The sequence below is a fragment of the Rhipicephalus microplus genome, unplaced genomic scaffold (assembly GCF_043290135.1).
Source record: "Rhipicephalus microplus isolate Deutch F79 unplaced genomic scaffold, USDA_Rmic scaffold_15, whole genome shotgun sequence".
NCBI lineage: Eukaryota > Metazoa > Arthropoda > Arachnida > Ixodida > Ixodidae > Rhipicephalus > Rhipicephalus microplus.
In genome coordinates, this window is record NW_027464588.1 from 1 (window position 1) to 21,913 (window position 21,913).

Sequence of the window (21,913 nt, forward strand, 5' to 3'; positions counted from 1 at the left end):
ACCGTCTGGTTTTTTTCAATCGATGTTGATTAGGTGCCCTTAAAAGAAGCATATGAGCTGCAGAAAGCTTGCAATGACTCCAATCTCGGATTCAGAGCCGAACCGCAATCAATGCATAAATGATTTGAAAGCAATGTGGTGGCGTCGCATCGATATAGCTGGTCAAAAATGAAACGAATACAATTTCTTTCACTTTCGAGTCAGCTTAGGTGAACGCAAAAAGGATCATGTATTTATTGTTATTTTCTGAACGGATACCTCGAATGCGATACCGTGCATTCTCGCAATGGGGGGAGGGCCTTCACTGTCGTTTTAGAGAATATAAGATAGTTTGGCTATTTTTCCACATAATGAATCATATGTACCATGGGGTGACGGTATATGCGAGGAGGGGAAGAAATGCCTCTGAATTAAGCGGAAAACGTGTATTTTATCAAAGTTATCTGCATAGTCGAACGCCATCGTGCGTGCATTTGCCTGACTCCGATATACACTACGATTCCTATATTAGCTGGCCGTCTACAGCAGCTATTTAACGAAGGCAAAGCTCACCTATATAACAATGGCTCTAGCGATGTTCCCTGTTCAGCAGTCTATCTCCGTTTATTTCAGCTCCGTCAAAAGGACCTGCTGCAGCTGATGATCGACGCAAAAGAGTCGCGCGTAGACGTGGGTTCTGTCACGTCAACTCAGCTGACCGCAGGCGAGGAGAACGAGCAGGAACTCCCGAATGAAACAACCTCGAATACAGGTAAGCCATGGCCGGTGGATGAAGAAGCTTTTCATCCAGCGGCCGTGGGCAAGCGAATAAACCTTGCTCTCGGCGGTTTCGTTTAACGCAGGTTAACTTATACTATTCCGAGTCTGTCAGCGTGCTTAACTTTGATACCACTTTGATCAACTCGAACCCTCTGCTGCGTGTCCTCAAATGAATAGATGAATGGCAGTGCCGCGTAGCTTTGGATTCGGTCGCCGAGTCGGCACCAATGCATGCCGGCATACTGCCTAAACCTAAGCAGGTGTCATCTCTGCCACAGCGCGTGGCGCCTTGCGGTTGGCGTCAGTGAGAACACTAAATGCCACGCTGTGATGCATTCGAGTTAAGTTTGCTAATTACTGTATATAAAAAAGGAAAATAAATTCCCCTCAGACTTATTTTGAGCTATAATAGTGAGTATTCTGACATAACTAAAGGAATCTTATGAACCGTGGCAATACTCTAGAATGTGCGTGGTGTTTATGCCTGCGTCATTTGCAGAAAACGCCAGCGGCAACCTGTCGGTCTTCAACAAGGCCGTGCTGGATGACGACGACATCACGCAGAACGCATTCGTGGTGCTAGTGGCAGGGTAAGGCCGCGCCTTTTTCGTGACCACTTAGAATTCCAGGCCGTTACGTTTCAATGTCATTGAGTGATTATGCGGCGCGCTGCACTGGGACACCTTGAATTAGTAAAACTTGTCGTTGGGTCAGTGCTTCCGAGTTGCGTTAAATTTATTTACATAACGACTTTCTGATTTGTTCCTGACCACGTGTGTTTCCCTAATGCGAACAAACATCTACGCAAATTGGCATGCTCAAATCGGGGTAGGATGTGCACTTTGCAATACCTCATCGTTGCGCTGTGTTGTAAGTTCGTCATTTTAAAGGGAAGGGGGATGACAGTTAAAAATTTTGAATGTTTTTTTTTGTATGAGTTCGCATAACTAAAGATGACTTTCCGATTTATGCAGCAAGTTCTTTTTTCTTTCGGCAACGTGTGTTTGATATCTGACTCCTCTATAACGAGAATATCAGCGTTTTCTGATATGGCTACGTGCAGTCTCGGGTGCACTTCGTCACATGGTCATGCTCAAAACGCTCAGTTGCAACTACAGTACAGGGAGATACGATGTCAGTTAACTTGCGTTGCTCTCGTGGTCACGCACTTTGTAGATCAAAGCGGTGACGTAGTGAGAAGCACATTACAGTAAATCAGCTCACAGGCACATAGGGGCTGACTTGAGCGATTCGCTCTTTTGAAATATTAACTGGACACGCATCTATTTAGCCACTTAAGGCTGCACTCTTGGAAAACAAGGGGCTTTCTTAAAAGGAAAGTATTTTGCTTTTAATATGGAATTCCAATGGCAGATCCAGATCAAGTTTTTCTGCTCTGAGCGGAGCAAGCACGTTCCAATGGCTGATTAGGAGCATGATTTGTGTGTTCTAACGACAGAATAAGACAACCGCAGATCGGATTGTTCCGTGGAGCAAGATATCTTGCTCAGCCGAAATCGGCAGAATTTGACCGAAAGTTCAAGTGATGTATTCTGTGTGCCCACGTTTCATCCAATCACCGATGGATGTCCAGAAAACGCTTTGCCCTCCTTCACACCCTCTCGTGCTCCCTCGCTAGATTTCCGCTCACCAAGAGCTCCCGTCGAAGCGCGTGCGTTCCAATCGTAGATATGGAGAGAGCAATCTCGCTCGGATCTGCGCGCTCCATTCGCAATCCAGCCCAGTGCTCGCGATCTGCCAAGGGAATTCAACATAACATGCGCTAACAAAACAGAAATCAGTGTTATGCCCGTGCACGTGCTGCGCGCTCGAATGTCCCCTGTGCACACTTGTGCAGCGAATTAATGAGAGATACGTAAAATTAATCGGATGATGAACGTTTAACAAACACGATAACAGGGTAACGTGCTCATTTAGTCGGTCGTAATGGTCCCAGCCCTTCGTCACAGAAGTTTACGCGTGCTTTGCCCGTCGGCTGACGATTCAGGTTCGAGACGACGAGCAACACCATGTCCCTGGTGACGCACATGCTGAGCCACCACCCGGAAGTGCAAGAGAGGATGAGAGAAGAGCTGTTCTCTGTCCTTGCACCTGATGTAAGTATTGTTCATTTTTATTGATTAATTGATTGATTTTCAAAAAATCAGCAGACGACAAAGATGACAAGAATATATTCAGGGGTCTGTCCTCTGCATGTATCTCGCCACTTTCGGTCAGATGTGTGCTATCAACTGCGGACAATAAGCATTAATACGAGAGTACTGCATTGCCGAAATACTGCACTGGGAAAAGGGGGAATGAAAGAGAAAGTAGAAAAGAAACTGCAAGAAAAAAGGAAAGAAAGAAAAACAAACAAAGAGTTACGACCCCCTGCTTAAAGTGTGTATCTAAACTCGGTTGTCTTTGAAAAAGTGCGGCACTCCACGTTATCTGTGTGTACAATCGCTCTGTATACTGCCTTGTCTAATTCAGCGAGTGTATGTAGTACTGCTCTACCGTTTATTTTTTCCCCTTTTTCATTTGCATACCTGATTTCACTGTACAACATGTTTGCTGTAACGAAGAAATGTCTAGCAATAACTAAGCGATCCCAAACGCTTCCGTGACTTCTATAATAATGAGCGCGACATTCATTTTGAATAACTTTAGTTCAAAGTTTCAAAGCCGTCCGATGCATGTTTTCAGGAAAAGCTAAAAGGAAAATGAGTAGATTTAAAATAGAGATTGCTTACAACATCCAGGTAGTCTTTAAATTCGTTACCACTTCGTCAGTCGATTTGAAGGAGAGTAAAAATTATAATCGAGCTTTAAAATTTAAAGCTGTAGTAATTTCATTAAACTTTCCTTCTGTTCCAGGAACCCATCACATACAACACCATCCAGAAACTCACCTACATGAACTGTGTCATTCAGGAGACGATTAGGATGTACCCGCCAGCTTTCGCGTGAGTATAGATTGCCTTCCCGAATATAAGTACTCGGTGGTGTCCGCATCCAAGGCAGAAAGATGGCAGGTCATCAGTAAGAGAAGCGAATTTCCAGGTCCGAACTTTCTGCCGGCTGCAAACGAGCCGGATGTGATTGCGGATTTGAAAGGACGTTGCAGACGCCATGTTTTCGGTATCATTTACAGCATACGCACTAGACAAACATAAAGAAGGTTAGGAAAGTACTGAGGTTTCGTTTCTTAAAATAAAATTTATAGCCTGTTTTGTTCCTAGGCTAACAAATGAAACTTATAGCAGTGGTTATTTCAGCTACCAACGGTCCCTTCATAGGCAACAAAACACAACTAAGCGGGTGGAGAAATCTCCAATTCTGAATGGTTATCTAGTGATGTGCACCAAAGCAGATTTTCAGTGCGCAACCCTATAGTTTTGTCATTGGTGCATTCGTCGAAATTTTGTGAAAGACGATAGAGTGAAAATGACATATATAAGTTTTAAATGCGACAAAAACGCTCCGCGGAATCTTGCAAGGTCCAGTGACGTTCCTAAAAGGAGAACATTGTTATCTACACGTTTGTAAATATAGTTCCAAGTTATGAAAAAATAAATAATAATTTTACAGAAAGTGTCAAAGTCTACGATAACTTCGCTTTGGGTTAACACGAATCAGAAAATTTTTGTCAACTTAGATTTGTATGAGATATCTGTACAGATTTTCTTTTTTACTCGTCTCTTCTTACTACAGAAGAGCCGGGTGAGAATGATTTCCTTTCATGACGTAACTTCACACATGAACGACCTACTCAGTCACTGTTACATAGCTTGTGATTAAAACTATGAGAAGAAGTCGTTTTTCAGTGGTCATCTCGAAATCCATTGGAACTGAGGGCAACTAAGGCGCATTTTCAGTTTTTAAGGGCTACAGACTTGCACAGGCAGCTGTAGTCTTTATTCGCGATATATTTATAGGCTGCTGTTCTTGCGCATTAACAGTAAGCCACGAGAGGAACCTATTGTGATGGTGTACTGTGCTATCTCTCTCTCTCTATTATCATTAGTCTTATTCCTCCACAGCTAGACCTCCAGTGTAAGAAGGTAGTAATAGCAGATTTTTTCTTGCAGTTAGCCTGACTGCGTTTTGTCTCTCATTCACTTGTCTCGCTGCTTCAGCATCTCACTGGCATAAATTATATACACAGTTATACAACGCTGCTTAAAGTCGGTCTTTAAGACCAGCTGCCCGCAAGAAACGCAACAACGCTCTCAAAGCTTTCTGTGCTGAGGAAGGTTTCGGCCAATGTACCGAGACCCTTTCCTCCGACAACGCACGATTGTCAAATCAATTTAACGCTTTTTTAGTACCATGTCATTTTTTTGTAACATCTCTCTTCTATCGTCTTTTGTTCCCTTTACCCGTTTCCCAAGAACAGTGTAGCCAGCCAGTCTGAGAACTGGCTAACTTTCTTGTCATTTCATATATTCATTCCTTCCACTCCCTCCCCCTGCATAGTAATAAATCAGTCTTTCCTATATGCGTCACTGATGATCTGTATACTGCGCGTTGCAAATCCAGTTTCGTGACCCGGGAGGCCGCGGTGGACAAAGAATACGGAAAGATTCGAATTCCCGCTGGAACGGCTGTCATGGCGGCTGTAGAGTACATTCACAGAGATCCCCGATACTGGGAGGAGCCAGACAAGTTCAATCCTGACAGGTAAGGAGGTGCCCTGAGTGAAAAGCAAATTCATAATTGGTGCTGATCATATTCAGTGTGCCCACAGCTCGAATCAGGCCCGTAGGACAGAAACAAATGCCCCCCCCCCCCCACCTGAAAAAATATGAATGGGGTGTTTTACCGTGGACAAATAATAAAAAAGGTGTTCTTTAAGACTTTCACCAAGTGCCCCCCTCCCACCCGAAGAAAAAATTCCTGGCTACTGGCCTGGCTCGAAGCAACAACTGTAACGTTTTTAGCAAGATATCGGGTATATCTTATTCGGTGCAACCGAATGAGATCTCATTTGGTTGAAAGAGATGAGTTAGCATTTTCAATAAATAGTTGGCTCTCTCCATTATTCATAAGCATAAGCATGAAATGGCTATCGTAAGAGCCGATTGGTTGGAGGTCATACGAGACACAACCTCTAAACATATATTTAGTTCATGTTCGCTATTCCACCTTGTCATGCACACTACCTCAACAGATTGAGTACTGTTCCATACGGCCGCCATCTTTTCCTACCACTGTCTTGGGCACAATCTTGGGCTTTGCAAAGTGTAGGTAGCCGCAATTCGATGCAGGCCACAGCGTCTGCAGGCCGAATGTGGTTGCGCCGTATACGCCGGATGTCACCATCTCACAAAGAAGTGGCAAAGTTGCTTTGCAAAACTCTTGATTGGTTGCCTGGATGTTGTCGTATTGTTATCGCAATGATACCCTAATGTCCCCGTTTGAGTGCCCTGATGAGTCCTCCGAATAATTACTCTGGATTTTGGGTGAAGGACTGTAGAAATCAGCGGAAAATGGGAGCTAAAAGATTGTCGTCAAGATTTAGCACTGATAGAGCTATATGAACAGCAGATCAATTAATACAAACTTTCATGCGACGCCCGTAAGAGCAAACAGTAATTTTTATATATATTAAATATGATGACCTAAGTATGGGAAGTAGCCACTTTCCGGACGAACACAGCAGCAATATCCGACAGACGATCAAAGACGAATTTCTTCGCACCAGTTCTAATAAAAATTCATCTTTACAGTTTTCGCGCAACCACACGGGGACAAAGACGATAAATACAAACACAAGCTAACATAAGTGTTAGTCTGCCAGGAGTGTTTCTCTCAATGTTTTTCATATTTCAAAGGACCCTCAAACAGTCCCCGAAAATACGGAGAACACGCGCATTATTCTCTCCCGGCATTTCCCGTCTTTGCGCCAGTATTGTTGGCGCCAGCAGCGTTCGCATGACGTCATGATGAAATAGGTTGTCGATTGCTCTATATACGAAAGTTATCTGCTAGGAATTTGTCTCGTACCCTGCTTGCGTTTCCATGCACTCACGTGCCCGTTCTGCCTTGTCTCGGATAAGTGAGCGAGAAAGTGATTTCAATTCAATTTCTGCATTTCTGAATTTGCGACGCAAGCGCGGATGGCGTCGTCTAGTCGAAAAGCTCAAATTCATGACCGCCTTACCACTTAGTGCTTAAGATCCACGTGCTTTATTAAGAAATAAGCGGCGAGGAGCAGACAGCGAGTGTAGGAAAGGTAGTGAAGGCGAGACAAACTACTGTCTGGTTTTTGCAATAGGTGTTGTTTAGGCTGGTTTAGGTGCCCTTTAGACTTGCCAGCATTTCTCGAATGAGCGTTCTCGTGAAAGCGCTATTTTTTGTTTTTGTTGCTTTTGTTTTTTTAACGGAGATGTGTGTCGTACGCTATCCTTTCCTTGGTCACAGACTTTCCTGTAAGTACGCTAGAGGTAGCCTTGGTGTTAGTGTCTATGGGAGCTGCAACGCACGTTGCTTCAGCGAGCATGGGAATGATGTGAGGTACATGAATTTGTCTAATCTTTGTACTTTCGGCTTCATTTGAATTCACGTGGTTTGGAGCTGCTTTGTCACGAAACGACAATCAGCAAGTGTCGGGCAGTTGTACTTCACCACCTTTTATGCTTACCAATTCAAATCGGGTCTTGAAGTTCGCAACGGTCCGTTCTTTTATTCGAAACAATGCGAGAGCCAATAAACAAATCTACAAGTACGTTCGAAGCCCGCAAGCATGAAGACTAAACAAATTTACATACTACCCATCATTCCCATGATGGCCGAACGATCGCAGTGCCAAAGTCCTTTCTATTTAATTTCATACGAAACTCTATGGCCGTGGACGACGACCTTATATAAGGTGACGCTGCACTTCGAAAGTACTTGCATTAATTACTAAAAAACGTTGCCTTGTCATTCATTTACATTATTTATAATTTACATTGTGAGAAGTCCGTGACAAAACTAAACGAGACTTGACGCGGTTGTTCGGCGCATATGACGCAGGTTTCTGCCCGAAAACAAGTCCCTCATCAACACCATGGCGATGCAGGCGTTCGGCAGCGGACCACGCAACTGCATCGGGATGCGATTCGCGCACATGGAGCTGCGGTACACGTTCGCGCACATCCTGCGGAAGTACCGGCTGGAGAAGACCGAAAACAGCGAAAAGGTATGGAAGCACCCGAAACGGCGCGTCGTGCGGATACCAACGTCTCTAAGAAACGCTATGGCGTTTTGAACAACCTGATCGCTAAGACAACGATGACCGGGGCTAAAAAATTACACCGTCTCCCATTAAATAGAACCATGTGGGGATGAGAAGGAACGCTGGTGTTCACTTGTGTGTGCATCTGTTGTTTTCATTTGTATGTTTCCGTGTATGTTTCATTTTTGTGTGGGTGTATATGTTGCGTGCCACTTATGTTACCGCCCCTCCTTCCATTTGTGTGTAATATCATGTGCGCCGCGAAGTGAACACCCGGCGCTGAAAGGAGAGTGCAATGGAGCGAGCGAGCGCTGCATTTTATACTAGTCCCCAGCTGTGGCAGAGATATTAACGGGAGAGAAGAAACCAAGGGGAGGCAGCGCTCTGCCACCTCCTCCACCCCAACTTCTTCCCTTCTCGCGATCACGTGAGAAGATGAGGGGAGTTAGCGCATGCGCAGTGGCGGAGCGCACGGTCACCGAGGGACAGATACAGCCCCGAGCAAAAGCTGCTTCGCATCTAAAACTGACAGAGTCCCTTACGGCCACACTACTGGAAGGCGTAAACAATTTTATTCTGTTTTTTTTTTTCTCAGTTGATGAGTCGATATAAACGATGCTGCCATGTAAGCAACCGAAACTACTTTAAAAATTTTGTGCATTTAGCATAGCAGCGTTTTTGTTTTATTCTGGTTTCCGAGCAGACGGTATTCTGTCCGACTCTTGACTACGAAGTATTGTTCCTGCGCTACTGCCCTCCGAAAGTTTTATGCCCTTAATGTGGTCTTACATAGCCTTCGGGATCGGAGGCATGTCACCAGGTTTCACGCTGCCTCCGAGATGTACCCGCGTTTGATCGAGTGGGGACGCCGTCTGATGACGTCATCACATGACGTTACGTCACGTGAGGTCACAATAAAGCAGTGACGTCACAAATTTTGACGATCACGAAGAAATCATATGTAATCAAACAAGATGATTTTTTCCATCACTCGTGCTGATGCCGTCGACGGAAGGTGCCGACGCGGAACGTCGCAGTAAATCATCGCGTTTGACAAGGCATCGAAGTCTTTCAATCGAAGCCGTGACGGCTTGTCCAAAATGAAAGTGTTTATTTGGCCGAACTTGTGGCCAGTGAAGGGAAAGACAGATTGGAGCGATGCCCACTGGAGCAGATAGCGGCGAGCAGAGGAGGTCTGCCGTCGATACACTGACAACCGGTGATGTGCGTCGGCATTCATACATGTGCCGTCGAATCCCCCAGCGTTATCGCTAGCAGCCACGTATGTTCTGGAACAGTCTGTATTGTTTGCGTTGTGCACGTACTCGCATCGGAAGGTTCAAACACTTTCTCGGTTGTTCGTTTGTAGTACTTAGGCGCGTTTTTGCGCAAGGCAGCACTTAAACAAGTAATGGGACGATAAGAAAACTTGGCAAGGAAGTGTGGCATCATTGTCGAGCTTTTACGTGCCGAAACCACTATGCGATTATGACGTGATGTCGGCTTAGTTGAGCGCTCCGGGTATTTCGACCACCTTGAGTTTTTCGACGTGTACCGAAATCCAAGTACACGGTTCTCTAACATTTTGCAGTCATCGAAGTGCGGTCGCCTCGGCAGGGATTCCATTCCGCGACCTTGAAGTCGCCAGTCGAGCATTCTAATCTTTATTTATGCACTGCGGTATCGACTTGGTTTACCGCGGCGAGTGAAGAAAGCAAAAAGTGCTATGTCTGACATATATAGACGGATGGAGCGCTGTCATGGAAACAAAGTAAGACGATACAAGAGTACGTTGGAGGACATGTTCTACATTATAGAAAAGAAGTGAGAAAACAAATACGTGGATTTACATTTCGTCAAACTTCCATGACGAAGAAACCACAAGTATTGAACTCCACGAGCTAGTCGATAGGCACCCAGAGTTACCTGCACGCTGTAAAGATTATGACCTGTCCCACCATATAGTCTTAAGTGGCGGTTCATTACTGCCAGTTTCCTGGACGCCAAGCGCCTGGCCAGAGGGCGCCTGCCCATAAAGTTTAGCCCCCTCAAGAAAATTCCTACAGGAGGAATGTGCCCCTTTTGCGGCAGTAGGGAGGACTTGGTTCACATTTTCCCTCAGTGCGCACTACCAGCCGCCCTCCATCGAAAGATAGCTAGCTTTTTTGGTCACCCCGGTGTTCCGACACCGTTCGGTTTTTGCATCCCCTGTCGGCACGAGCGGTTAAGAAGTACGTGCTCGTTGAGTGCTCCTACGAAGTGTGGGTGTCATGGTGCTGTGAAGTCTTTGGTGGGAGACGACCCGGTGTCACGAGTCCCGTTAATTAGGGAGGCGATCGCCGGACTAATTCCAAGGGCCGAAGTATGGGCCCCCCGAACCGCACCACGAAAGCGTGGACAATTTAGAAGTGGTCCTTTTTGGCGCGCCAACGGACGCCGGCTGTGGCCCAAAGAACAAGTCAGAGCCGAGAGTTGATAAACAAAACAAATATTATATTCTCAACAATGGCAGATCGAAAACAATACACAAGAATGCACACTCCACAATAGTTACATACAATACGTCACTAATCAAACAGCGTACTACACAGTACAATCAGCCACACTCAAAACAACGGACACAGACAACGATACGCACTACAATGCAGTCGCATGCATTGAACAACCAAGACACTTAAGGACTAAAGAGATAGAAAACCTATTCAGTCCAAAGTCCTTGGAACAAAAGTCTGAATGATACTCTTCCGAGAATCACTCACTCGAAGTCCAGCGTTGTTGTCGTTCCGCTGCCCCCTGAAGTTTCTCTTCCAGGAAACCTCGCGCCTTCAATTGGCCACTCTTCAAGCTTCAACTTCGCCGGAAACACGTCGGCTTCACACACGCAGCTGTTGCCACGCGTCTTCGCTCGATAGCGGTAAACACACGCTCTTGCCTGTAGCTCGAGCCTTCACCCCGCAGGTGGAAATCCTCTTCTTTTCCTGCTTTGTCGCTACCGACAAAACCTTCGCCGACTACACGGCGGAATCCCTACGCGCTCTGGCGCTAACTCCGTCTTCTCCTCCTCTCATCTCGGCTGCTCGGTTAAATACCTTGCGCGCGACATTCCAGACGGTTCTCGTCCTTTCGTCGGCGCGATACGCAGCGAAGGCCGTGAAGAGGGCGAGACGGTTGGAATGCCCTCCGCGGCCGATGACTCAACTCGGTATGACCACACCCCTTTCGTTCTAGAATTCTCGCGCGCTTGCCGGGCCGCCGCTGTGGGGTGAAGAGGTTCATCGGCGAAGCCACGCTTCCGAGAAGAGAGGCGTCGCGCGCCCGGGGAGCCTTGGATGCTTGTTTTCTCTTTTCTTTTTTTTTTTTCGTTGACCTCGCCGCGTCTCTCTAGGCGCGTTATCGCAAGAATTTGGCGGCGCGCCCGTTTTTAGCGCTCGTTCTGTGACACTGCCCCCACTTTAAGAATATTATCTCATAATATTCAAAACCACACAAACGAGCGCGAACAGTCACTACACACTCTGAAAGACTGTAACACAAACCGTCGCTCATGACTCTTCACATTCGCACTAGATCGCTCAATACAATCTTACATTGTAGTTCAATTCCACAACACATGAAATATATCCACAGGTACATGACTACAACACCTCATCACTCATTCCAAACAATACAAACGTACAAGGTTCTCTCATTACAACAAATATACAACACTATACATCACACCACAGCACAGACACTTTGACACTTGTGACTCGGGATAACACAACATTAACACAACGTATGGCACTCAGCACTGCCAAACACATTCTTATTCGACTTCAGCACTTATCCTGTGTACATTGAGCGGCGCTTGCGCCCTTTCTTGCGGTGCTCGCTCGATCTCTTCTTGTGTTTCCACGTTCTTTTTCGGCGAGCTATTTCCAACGACGATATCTGAGGCGGCGTCTCAGCCATCGTGGTCACTTCCGACACCGTTAACGGGTCATAATGTTCAGCGGGTCCTGTCTGTTTATTTACCAGCTTAATCATGTCTCGACATTTGGCCCGGCTGGCCGACTCCGTCTCCTTTACACTGTCGGTCGGTTGGGGTCGTGTCGACGTACGTCCAGCTGCCCAGCACGTGAACTCATTCAACTCGATAATCTTCTCATTCGCTGTCTCTTGCGCCGCGGCTTCACCTTGGGCTCTAGTGAGATCCGTCACGGGATGTTCCTCCACTGTATCTCGCGGTCGCTGGGTTGGCGAGGGCTCTATCTTAGGGTCTTCTCCCAAACATTCCGGATCATTCGGTCCTCGCGCCCCGTCGATGTTTCCGATGACAAGGTCGTAAAGGGGGGTCGTCATACATAGAGCGGTAACCTTCCCGCTGAAGTACGGGGTTTCCACCTCAATCTCTGCTTCGGGAAGCATCCGAACTGTACGGTCAATTAAGCAAACCGGTTTCGTTTTGCCGGTCAACTCACTTTCCCGTACCAAATTTCTCCGCACGATAACCATGGAGCTACCGGTGTCTCTTAGAACCGTAATCTTCTTCCCCGCCACCTTTCCAGGCAGCGTTGGCATTCCCTTCGTAACACCGGTTGGCCGTTTTGACATTACAGCCCCCACAATAGGAATTTTCTCCCCATTCTTCAACTCTACGAATCCATCGGTGACGGCATTATTATCAGATTTCGGTGCCGCTTGCACACAAGATACCTGGTGAGTTTGACTCACTCCGTTCCGACAAGCGTCTGCTTTGTGCCCAGTCTGACCACACTTGAAACATTTTACTGCCCTAGGGCTCGTGAAGATCGTTCGACAGTTTTTCGCGCGATGACCCACTCGGTTGCACAGAAAACATCGCGGAATGCTCTCTGGTGCACGCTTCTTTTCTTCGGGAGCCAATTTCTTCGAATCATCGGGACAATCCTTCTTGACCTTGGCCAAATTAGTTCCACCTTGCGCTTCCAAGAATTGATCAGCCAATTCAAGCATTCCTTCAAGTGACTCAGCCTTCCTCTCTTTCAAATACAGCGACAGGCTTGGGTGGCAACTAGTAAGAAATTGTTCTCTAATTAGGAGCTCTCTAAGTTCATCGTACTCCTGCGCTGTCCCTGAAAGTTCAATCTATCTGTCGAAATAATGGCTAAGTCGGGCGGCGTACTGTGTAGCCGTCTCACCATCAGCTGGCTTTCCTGTCCGAAATCTGTCCCGGAATCCTGCTACAGTAAATCTAAATCGCTTCAGCAAAGCAGCTTTCACCTTTGCATAGTTGGCTGCATCGGTCGGCGTCAGCCTACCGTACACACTGAGCGCTTCACCACTCAAGCAAGTACTCAAAGCAGTTGCCCATTGATGCTCTGGCCAATTCTGGCTCTTCGCAATCGTCTCGAATCGGTGAAGGTACGCGTCAAGGTCGTCCTTCCTTTCATCAAACGCCACGAGCAGCTTGCTTGGGTTCAAGCGGAAGCCATGATCCTCCCGTTCGCTGGTTTCAACTCTAGCTTGGACCGGAGTTTCACTTCGCTGTTGCAAACGGAGCCGCTCGAGTTCCATCTCGTGCTGCCGCTGCCGTTCCCTTTCAGCCATCTCCGCTTCTCTTTCTTCTTTCAGCTGTCGCTCCTTTGCTTCTCTTTCTTCCCTCGCCCTTTCAGCTGCCAACTTTTCTCTCTCCAGCTCCAACTTTAATTGCTGCTCTCTTTCTTCTTTCGCTCTCTCAGCTGCCAACCTCTCTCGCTCCAACTCGGCTGCTTTTTCTTCCTTGGCCCTCTCAGCTGCCAACCTCTCTCGTTCTAACTCAGCGGCTTTTTCTTCCTTGGCTCACTCCGCTGCCAACCTCTCTCTCTCCACCGCCTCCTTCTCCTTCTGGCTTACCCACTTCCGTAGTTCGGCACCAGAAAGACCCATCTTCTCACCAAGAGCAACTAACTTTTCGAGATCCATTGTGTCTCGCAAATAAAACCTTGCCGCGTGCAAAAAGTATCTGCCTTAATCAGTCTATCGGAACACTCTCCTGCACTTGTTAACGAGAACACTGAACAACACACAAAATCGTTCCGATAGCAGTATCAACAACTCGAGGCTCGTTCTCACTACTTTGGACACACTGTGCACCAGAAGGTCCTGTCGCGGACGCCAGATTAATTGTCACGAGTCCCGTTAATCAGGGAGGCGATCACCGGACTAATTCCAAGGGCCGAAGTATGGGCCCCCCGAACCGCACCACGAAAGCGTGGACAATTTAGAAGTGGTCCTTTTTGGCGTGCCAGCGGACGCCGGCTGTGGCCCAAAGAACAAGTCAGAGCCGAGAGTTGATAAACAAAACAAATATTATATTCTCAACAATGGCAGATCGAAAACAATACACAAGAATGCACACTCCACAATAGTTACATACAATACGTCACCAATCAAACAGCGTACTACACAGTACAATCAGCCACACTCAAAACAACGGACACAGACAACGATACGCACTACAATGCAGTCGCATGCATTGAACAACCAAGACACTTAGGGACTAAAGAGATAGAAAACCTATTCAGTCCAAAGTCCTTGAAACAAAAGTCTGAATGATACTCTTCCAAGAATCACTCACTCGAAGTCCAGCGTTGTTGTCGTTCCGCTGCCCCCTGAAGTTTCTCTTCCAGGAAACCTCGCGCCTTCAATTGGCCACTCTTCAAGCTTCAACTTCTTCGCCGGAAACACGTCGGCTTCACACACGCAGCTGTTGCCACGCGTCTTCGCTCGATAGCGGTAAACACACGCTCTTGCCTGTAGCTCGAGCCTTCACCCCGCAGGTGGAAATCCCCTTCTTTTCCTGCTTTGTCGCTACCGACAAAACCTTCGCCGACTACACGGCGGAATCCCTACGCGCTCTGGCGCTAACTCCGTCTTCTCCTCCTCTCATCTCGGCTGCTCGGTTAAATACCTTGCACGCGACATTCCAGACGGTTCTCGTCCTTTCGTCGGCGCGATACGCAGCGAAGGCCGTGAAGAGGGCGAGACGGTTGGAATGCCCTCCGCGGCCGATGACTCAACTCAGTATGACCACGCCCCTTTCGTTCTAGAATTCTCGCGCGCTTGCCCGGCCGTCGCTGTGGGGTGAGGAGGTTCATCGGCGAAGCCACGCTTCCGAGAGGAGAGGCGTCGCGCGCCCGAGGAGCCTTGGATGCTTGTTTTCTCTTTTCTTTTTTTTTCGTTGACCTCGCCGCGTCTCTCTGGGCGCGTTATCGCAAGAATTTGGCGGCGCGCCCGTTTTTAGCGCTCGTTTTGTGACACCCGGGCTTCACGAAGTACTTGCGAAAATACGGAAGGAGGTCTGATTCTTCCTCCACCGAGAGTGGCAGTGCCCAGGTGCAAAGAAGTTTTACGAAACGTGGCACCGTCCGGCAGTGGTTTTCAGTGAGTCAGGAGGGCAGATAACCATCACTGTTTAATGATTGCGTTCGTTAGAGTTCCACGACTCGGCCTAGTCAGCTGGTCGTCCCCGAGTTTAGTTTGTGTGGTTGTTCACCTGGTTCTTGCAAGCGCTACGTAGATCTTGTCACCTTGTCGGGCTTTACCCGCAAGGTGTGTGTTGGCCCCTTCTGCGGGCTCAACGACTCTACTCGTGGAGACGGAGGTGGCTCCTTTCCTCGTGAAGGGATAAGCCGGCTTTTAGCCGTGCTGGTTCACCAGGGTACGTTGGGTTTGCATGCAGCGGCATTCGCTTCTGCACCAAACAGTAGTCCCGTAGTCCTCAAGGGACGGATTGTGTCTCGCTGGGTCCTATCGGTCATGAGACGGGCCGTCACCACAGCGCGCCCCACGCACTGCGTTAGCTCACCCTGCCAGGGTACGTACACTTTGTGTGTCGTGATTGAATTACCGCACCGAAGTGTAGCCACTATGCTGGGTCTCCAGGGCTTGTACGCTATGAGACGGGCCACGTCTGTTTGGCGCCTGGTGCTGAACGGCGGCCCCCTTGCCAGGGTATGGCCGTCTGCCCGAAGCAAAAACATCCCCCTCACACGACCCTGAGGAGGGAAGGACATGCCGGGACAGACGTATGGATGATGATGGGTTGATGAGTTACGTGAGACAGACAACGCGCCTTCGGGCGCCGCGTCTCCTTCCTATCTGACAACGGCATCAAGTGTGAGGCTCACGGGACGGCTTTACGCCCACCCTTAGTCGGTCGAGTACCTCACCTGGTACTCTATATCGTTAACAACGTTTTCTAAACACACATATGAGCCATAAAGGTGGTGGCTCCGCTACTGCGATCTTGCCAATAGTTCGAAAGAAGGCACCAGGTGACGCCACTCATCCATGTTAGCATGCCGCGCGAGGCGACGGAAATTGGCCAATAAAAAGGTAGGAGCACAAACGCCGACAGCGTCTTTCATCCCGAATCGGCCAACTGCTGGCGTCGCTTCAACGACACTACGAAAGATGCTCTAGCGATAACTGGTGGACTGAAATCGGTGTCGTTTTCCTAACGTGCAGCTCAATCTAAGTACATGCGGCCTTAAGCGTTTTTGCTTCCATCAAAAGCGCTGCGACCTTTGGGTAAATTAACGGGCTTTATAGGCTTCGCTAATAAGACGAAATGTGCACATTTCACCACTACTATATCGTCTACACTCTAAAGAAAGAGCGAGTAAAAAGGGTGTCTTTTTGTCCCACAACAATAATCGTCATCTATATTGCGTTCCATCCTAGCGCTATCGCCCCGCGCCCGGTACATTCCGGTCACGATCGACATGCCCATTATCAGGGTTACATTGCATTCTCGATAGGAAAGTGGCCAGCGCCGAGTTTTCGAAAAAGGAAGCGCACGCAAGCCTTATGACGATTATTGTTGTGGGACAAAAATACACCCTTTTTACTCGATATTTTTTAGAGTGTAAATCAAACATTAGCAGATACCACAATTTTCTCCTTTGTTGCCTTGTCTATACCGAAGAAAAACAGCCATTAAGCTCGTTTATCTTTTTTCTTCGTTTTCAGGACCCACCCAACATTGAGATGAATCCTATCATCCTCAAGATCAAGAGCGGTGTCAAGGTCAGGGCCATCCCATTGTGATAACTCCATCACCACTAAGCAACTATACAGACAGATCCTCCACACGTTGTCCATCTCAGTGACTTGAGAGTTGCTCGGAGGATTTCAAGCTAAACGGTTGTGCCATCCACGACTTCCGAGGCCAGCGTAGCTCTCGCCGACTGGTTCGCCCTCCGCGACCTCCTGACGCCGTGAAGCTCTCGCCGTGCGGTGCCCCGTCCTCGGACTTCTTTGACCGACTCCCAACATTCCTATCTCCTTTTTCTCTCTCGCTTGCCTGTCCTCTATCTTCACCTACATCTTTCCACCACTCTTTTTACCCCTCTTCCTCTACGAGACACTGTGCCGTGTCGCCCAAGAGGCAGACAGAAATTAGGTGCCTTTTTCCTTTTTCCAAGAATCACTCACTAGCTCAATGACTTGCCTGCTTTATAAGAGCGTACAACACTGTCTCTTCAGTCGTTCTACAACCGGCGCGAGGATTCCATTCCAAACTGTGGTCGACAAAACCCACCGCGATCATTTACATCTCCATGCAAGGACTCTCGCGAAGCACGTGTAAACATTGTGATATCTGAGCTGGAGCTCACTTTGTGTTAAACACGACACGCTGCGTGCGTATGTGCTACAAGTGTTCAATAAAAGCAATGTGCAAGTTGGTTTTATTTTGCGTTAATCGTGTCAATGGAAACGTGTAACTATGAAACACAGCATATCAGAAAGGGGCACCGTATTAGCTCTGTAAATCTCTTCAGGAGGACCCTTGATGCGTGGTTGCTGAAACTAATGTCCCACAGGCGGCATCCGCCCGCATTCTGTAACAATGTAATATGTGCGACTTCGGATTTCAGAACGAAACGAAATAAAACATTGACAACAAAGAAATAATAAATAACGCAATAAAAAAAGCTGAAAGTAGGAAACGTAAAAAATCAAATCTATAAACAGAAACAAAAAAGTACCAAAAAAGTACCAAATGATAAAAGCAACGCAGCCGCTATACCTTCACGAGGAAATAAAAAAAATAATGCGACATGGAATTCATTTCATCTGTTCCATATTGAATGTCTGTCGATGTTTATTTTTATATTGCGGTGGATTAACGATGGGTGCCATCTGACCGTAAAAGAACACCTTGCACCCAAGATATCTTTATATATATATATATATATATATATAGTCGAAAAAAGGAAGACGACAAACGTACGAAACGCAGTTTTTACTAACGTTTCGGCAGGTGGGCCTGCCTTCGTCGGAGTCCGACGAAGGCAGGCCCACCTGCCGAAACGTTAGTAAAAACTGCGTTTCGTACGTTTGTCGTCTTCCTTTTTTCGACTGCATTTCCTACCGGAACCATTGGATTTATCTCTCGCCTATATATATATATATATATATATATATATATATATATATATATATATATATATATATATATATATATTTGCCTATGGCCAGGTAGGCCACAGGCAAAGCATATTGGCCGATTGTCGGGTGTACGCCATTGTCCACTACTCTGCAGGGACCATGGCTGAGCGAACCTAGGAGTGGGTCGCGGTGGCACGGCTGATGGCAGTGACGTAAAAGTCTGAAGAGGTGGTCGAGTGGCAGCTTAGAGGTGCATTTACCTCGGCACAGGCAACGGGGGGTCGGCGACGGTGAAGTGTCACGAGCAGATGGCAGAGCCGCGCAAACTTGCTCCTGGATGGCCTGGCGAATGTTTGCTGGCAGAGGTGACGGTGGTTGGCCGGCTGTAGATAGCAGTGATAGCTGACGAGCGACTTCAGCACGAACAAACTCCTTGATCTGCGATAGCAGGGACTCAAGGTCAGAGGTGGTGGTTAGGCTTGAGAGTGTCATCCGGGACGTTAGGGCGTCGCGTGAGAAGACGCTGTCGTTGGAGCTCGTTGAAACTCTGACACAACTCGATGAGCTCAGAGACAGTAACAGGGTTCTTTAAGAGCAGCATTTGAAAGGCATCGTCGGAAATGCCTTTCATGATATGTCGTACCTTGTCAGACTCCGCCATCGTCGGGTCGACACGCCGGCAGAGGTCAAGGATGTCCTCGATGTAGCGAGTGAATGTCTCACCACTTTGTTGGGACCGGCTTCGTAGACGTTGTTCTGCGCGAAGTTTGCGCACACCAGGGCGTCCAAAAACATCTGCGATGCAGGCTTTGAAAGTCGCCCAAGTGGGGATATCCGCCTCATGGTTTCTGTACCATAGCTTGGCAGCATCCGTTAAATAAAACATCACGGTACCAAGCTTCGCGGATCATGCCATTTGTTAGTAGAACTGGCTCGTTCATAAGATTCCAGCCAATCCTCAACGTCTTTCTCGTTGGTGCCGCTGAAGATGTCTGGTTCTCGCAAGAGCTTGGCACCGGGACAGCCCCTGCGTGGCGAAGCCGATGGGGGTGTGAAGACAGCGCCGTCAGGCATGACGGACGGCAGCTTTTGGCTACGCAGTTCCAGGACTGGGGAAGACCACAGTACCTCCACCAAAATAAAATGTAAATGTAAGGTCAAAAGCGGTAGCAGCATCGGTACAGAAGCAGCAAGAGCAGGCCGAGTATATGGGCAGCGTCGCAGCAGCAACCAGGCAGCCATAGCTCGCGCCAACGTGTCGATGTCGCAGCAGTAGCGGGCATTCCTCTTCACTACAATATATATATATATATATATATATATAGTCTATATATATATATAGTCTAGTAGATCCTCCGTGAGCGGTCACAACGTGGTTTATTTCGACGTTTCGGCCTAGAGTCTGGCCTTCATCAGGAATAAATATATATATATATATATATATATATATATATATATATATATATATATATATATATATCGTACACTGTCAGATATGATAGCGATGTATATCGGACCACAGAAACTGGGACACCATTTTGCCATTTGTCACTTTTGCGTATAATACCTCTTTACAGCGCACAACCGGTTACTCGTCGTTCTACCTCGTCCACGGTCGCTTCCCCTCTTCTTTCCTCGATGTTTCGTTCTTCTCTGCGCCTGTCAAACCATGTTGATCTTCATGTGAAGGATGCGTGTCTCGTCTACTTCATTGCCACCAGCTGGCTCGCGTCAACACTGAAGCCAAGCAACAGGATCGCAAGCTTGAATATGATGCCTCTCATCGTGCCGTGCCTTTCAGCCCTGGCGACGAAGTCCTCCTTCTTACACCCATTCGCACTCCTCGACTGTGCGAGAAACTTCAATTAAGTTTTATTGGCCCCTACACTGTCTTGGAGCGAACGTCTCCTGTGAATTATCGCGTGGTACTTGTTCTTCTTCCGACGGACCGCTGCTACAGGGCAGCAGAAATAGTCAACGTATCCCGCATGAAGCCTTTCATACGGCGTTCATCTTCGCTTTAAACTGCAGCCAAGAACTGCGGTCAGGATTACCGCTTTCACGTGGGGGGGGGGGGTGAGTTAGTGTAGGCATTTATTAAGCACATCTACTATCTTTACACATATTCATCATCATGAGTGGTCGTCATCTTCATCTGCTGAGCGAACTTGGCTTGTCTGAGTTCTGTGCCTTGGGCATGGTCGCTTCATCGTGTCTTCTGGGCCTAATAAAGGTTGCCTTCAGCGTTACATCACAATATATATATATATATATATATATATATATATATATATATATATATATATATATATATATATATATATATATATATAGCAGCGTTCTACGCATTTGCTCGCCAATATGTTTATTGCGTATACTTTATTCCCCGCAACATCATTGGTGGAAGGTGCGGGGTACCACTCGCTATACAGCCCCAGGAGCTGGATCTTCGCCACGGACGGCGCATCCCAGCTACCACGATGACTGACCAGGCTACTCAACGTCAACAAGATCCGTTAGCCCCGCAGCCGATCGTTGTAGTGCAACCTCGTGACCCAAGTCCATTGAACGGCACAAGTGGCATAGACGTCGATGAATGGCTGGTTCTGCAAGAGTGCGTCAGCAGCAGCAACCATTGTGATCCGACGCTTATGTTGGCGAACATCATCTTCTATTTGCGTGGCACGGCAAAACTCTGGTGCGAGACGCATCAAGAATAGTTAATCAGCTGGGACGTCTGTAAGCAGAAATTACGTTATCTATTTGGAAAACCCTTCGGTCGACACGTGGCCGCAAAGAGCTTGCGACTTGTGCCCAAACATCCACAGAACCATATATCGCGTACATCTAAGACATGTTGGCTTTGTGCCGCAAGGTCGACAAGGACATGCTTGACGAGGACAAAGTTACACACATCCTGAATGCCATTGCTAATGACGCCTTCAATTTCCTGCAGTGCAAGGACTGCTCGACGGTGGAGTTGGTCACTGAAGCATTTCGTCGCTTCGAACAGGGAAAGGTAAGTGGATCGTTCACCGATTCGACCGCCTTCCCAACACGGCGGCTACGTCCTCCTGCGAAGATTTGCCCACACTACATCAACCACCAGCGCCGGAAAACGTCACCAGAATAGTCCGTCAGGAATTCAAGGCTATGGCATCCGCTATGTCTAGTGTCACTGCTCCAGGACACAACCTCGCTGCTGTTTCAGTATACAGGCCGTGGTTCGCCAAGAGATCGCGAATATGGCCATTTCGCCACCTAACCAAAATGCCCCTGCTACTTCTAGCTCGGCTACTCCAGTCGTTGCGGCTGCCACTCCGAACCGCACCCTTCGCGCCACGACGAAATCCAGCTGAATGGCGCACTCATGATGATTGGCCCATATGTTTCACGTTCCATCGGATAGGACACATCGCTCGCCATTTCCGCAGCCGTTGGACCTCATCACCTCGACCAAGCTTCTATGATGTGGACCTCACTCCGAACGTGCGCCCTATGCCCCGTCCTGCCATGCTGAGACAAGTGCAGAGCATA

The 21,913-nt window shown here is 47.7% G+C and overlaps 1 protein-coding gene across 1 annotated transcript; it reads left to right on the forward strand.

Moving 5' to 3' along the window:
* Positions 1–612: 612 nt before the first annotated feature.
* LOC142761766 (cytochrome P450 3A8-like) lies at positions 613–17,676 on the forward strand (the record flags this gene model as incomplete). Its single annotated transcript, XM_075883084.1, is given in 7 exon segments — positions 613–751; positions 1,259–1,349; positions 2,768–2,876; positions 3,637–3,725; positions 5,302–5,442; positions 7,780–7,945; positions 16,955–17,676. Coding segments are annotated over 7 exon segments (813 nt in total), but the record flags the coding sequence as incomplete, so codon positions are not given.
* Between the last annotated feature and the right edge of the window lie 4,237 nt (positions 17,677–21,913).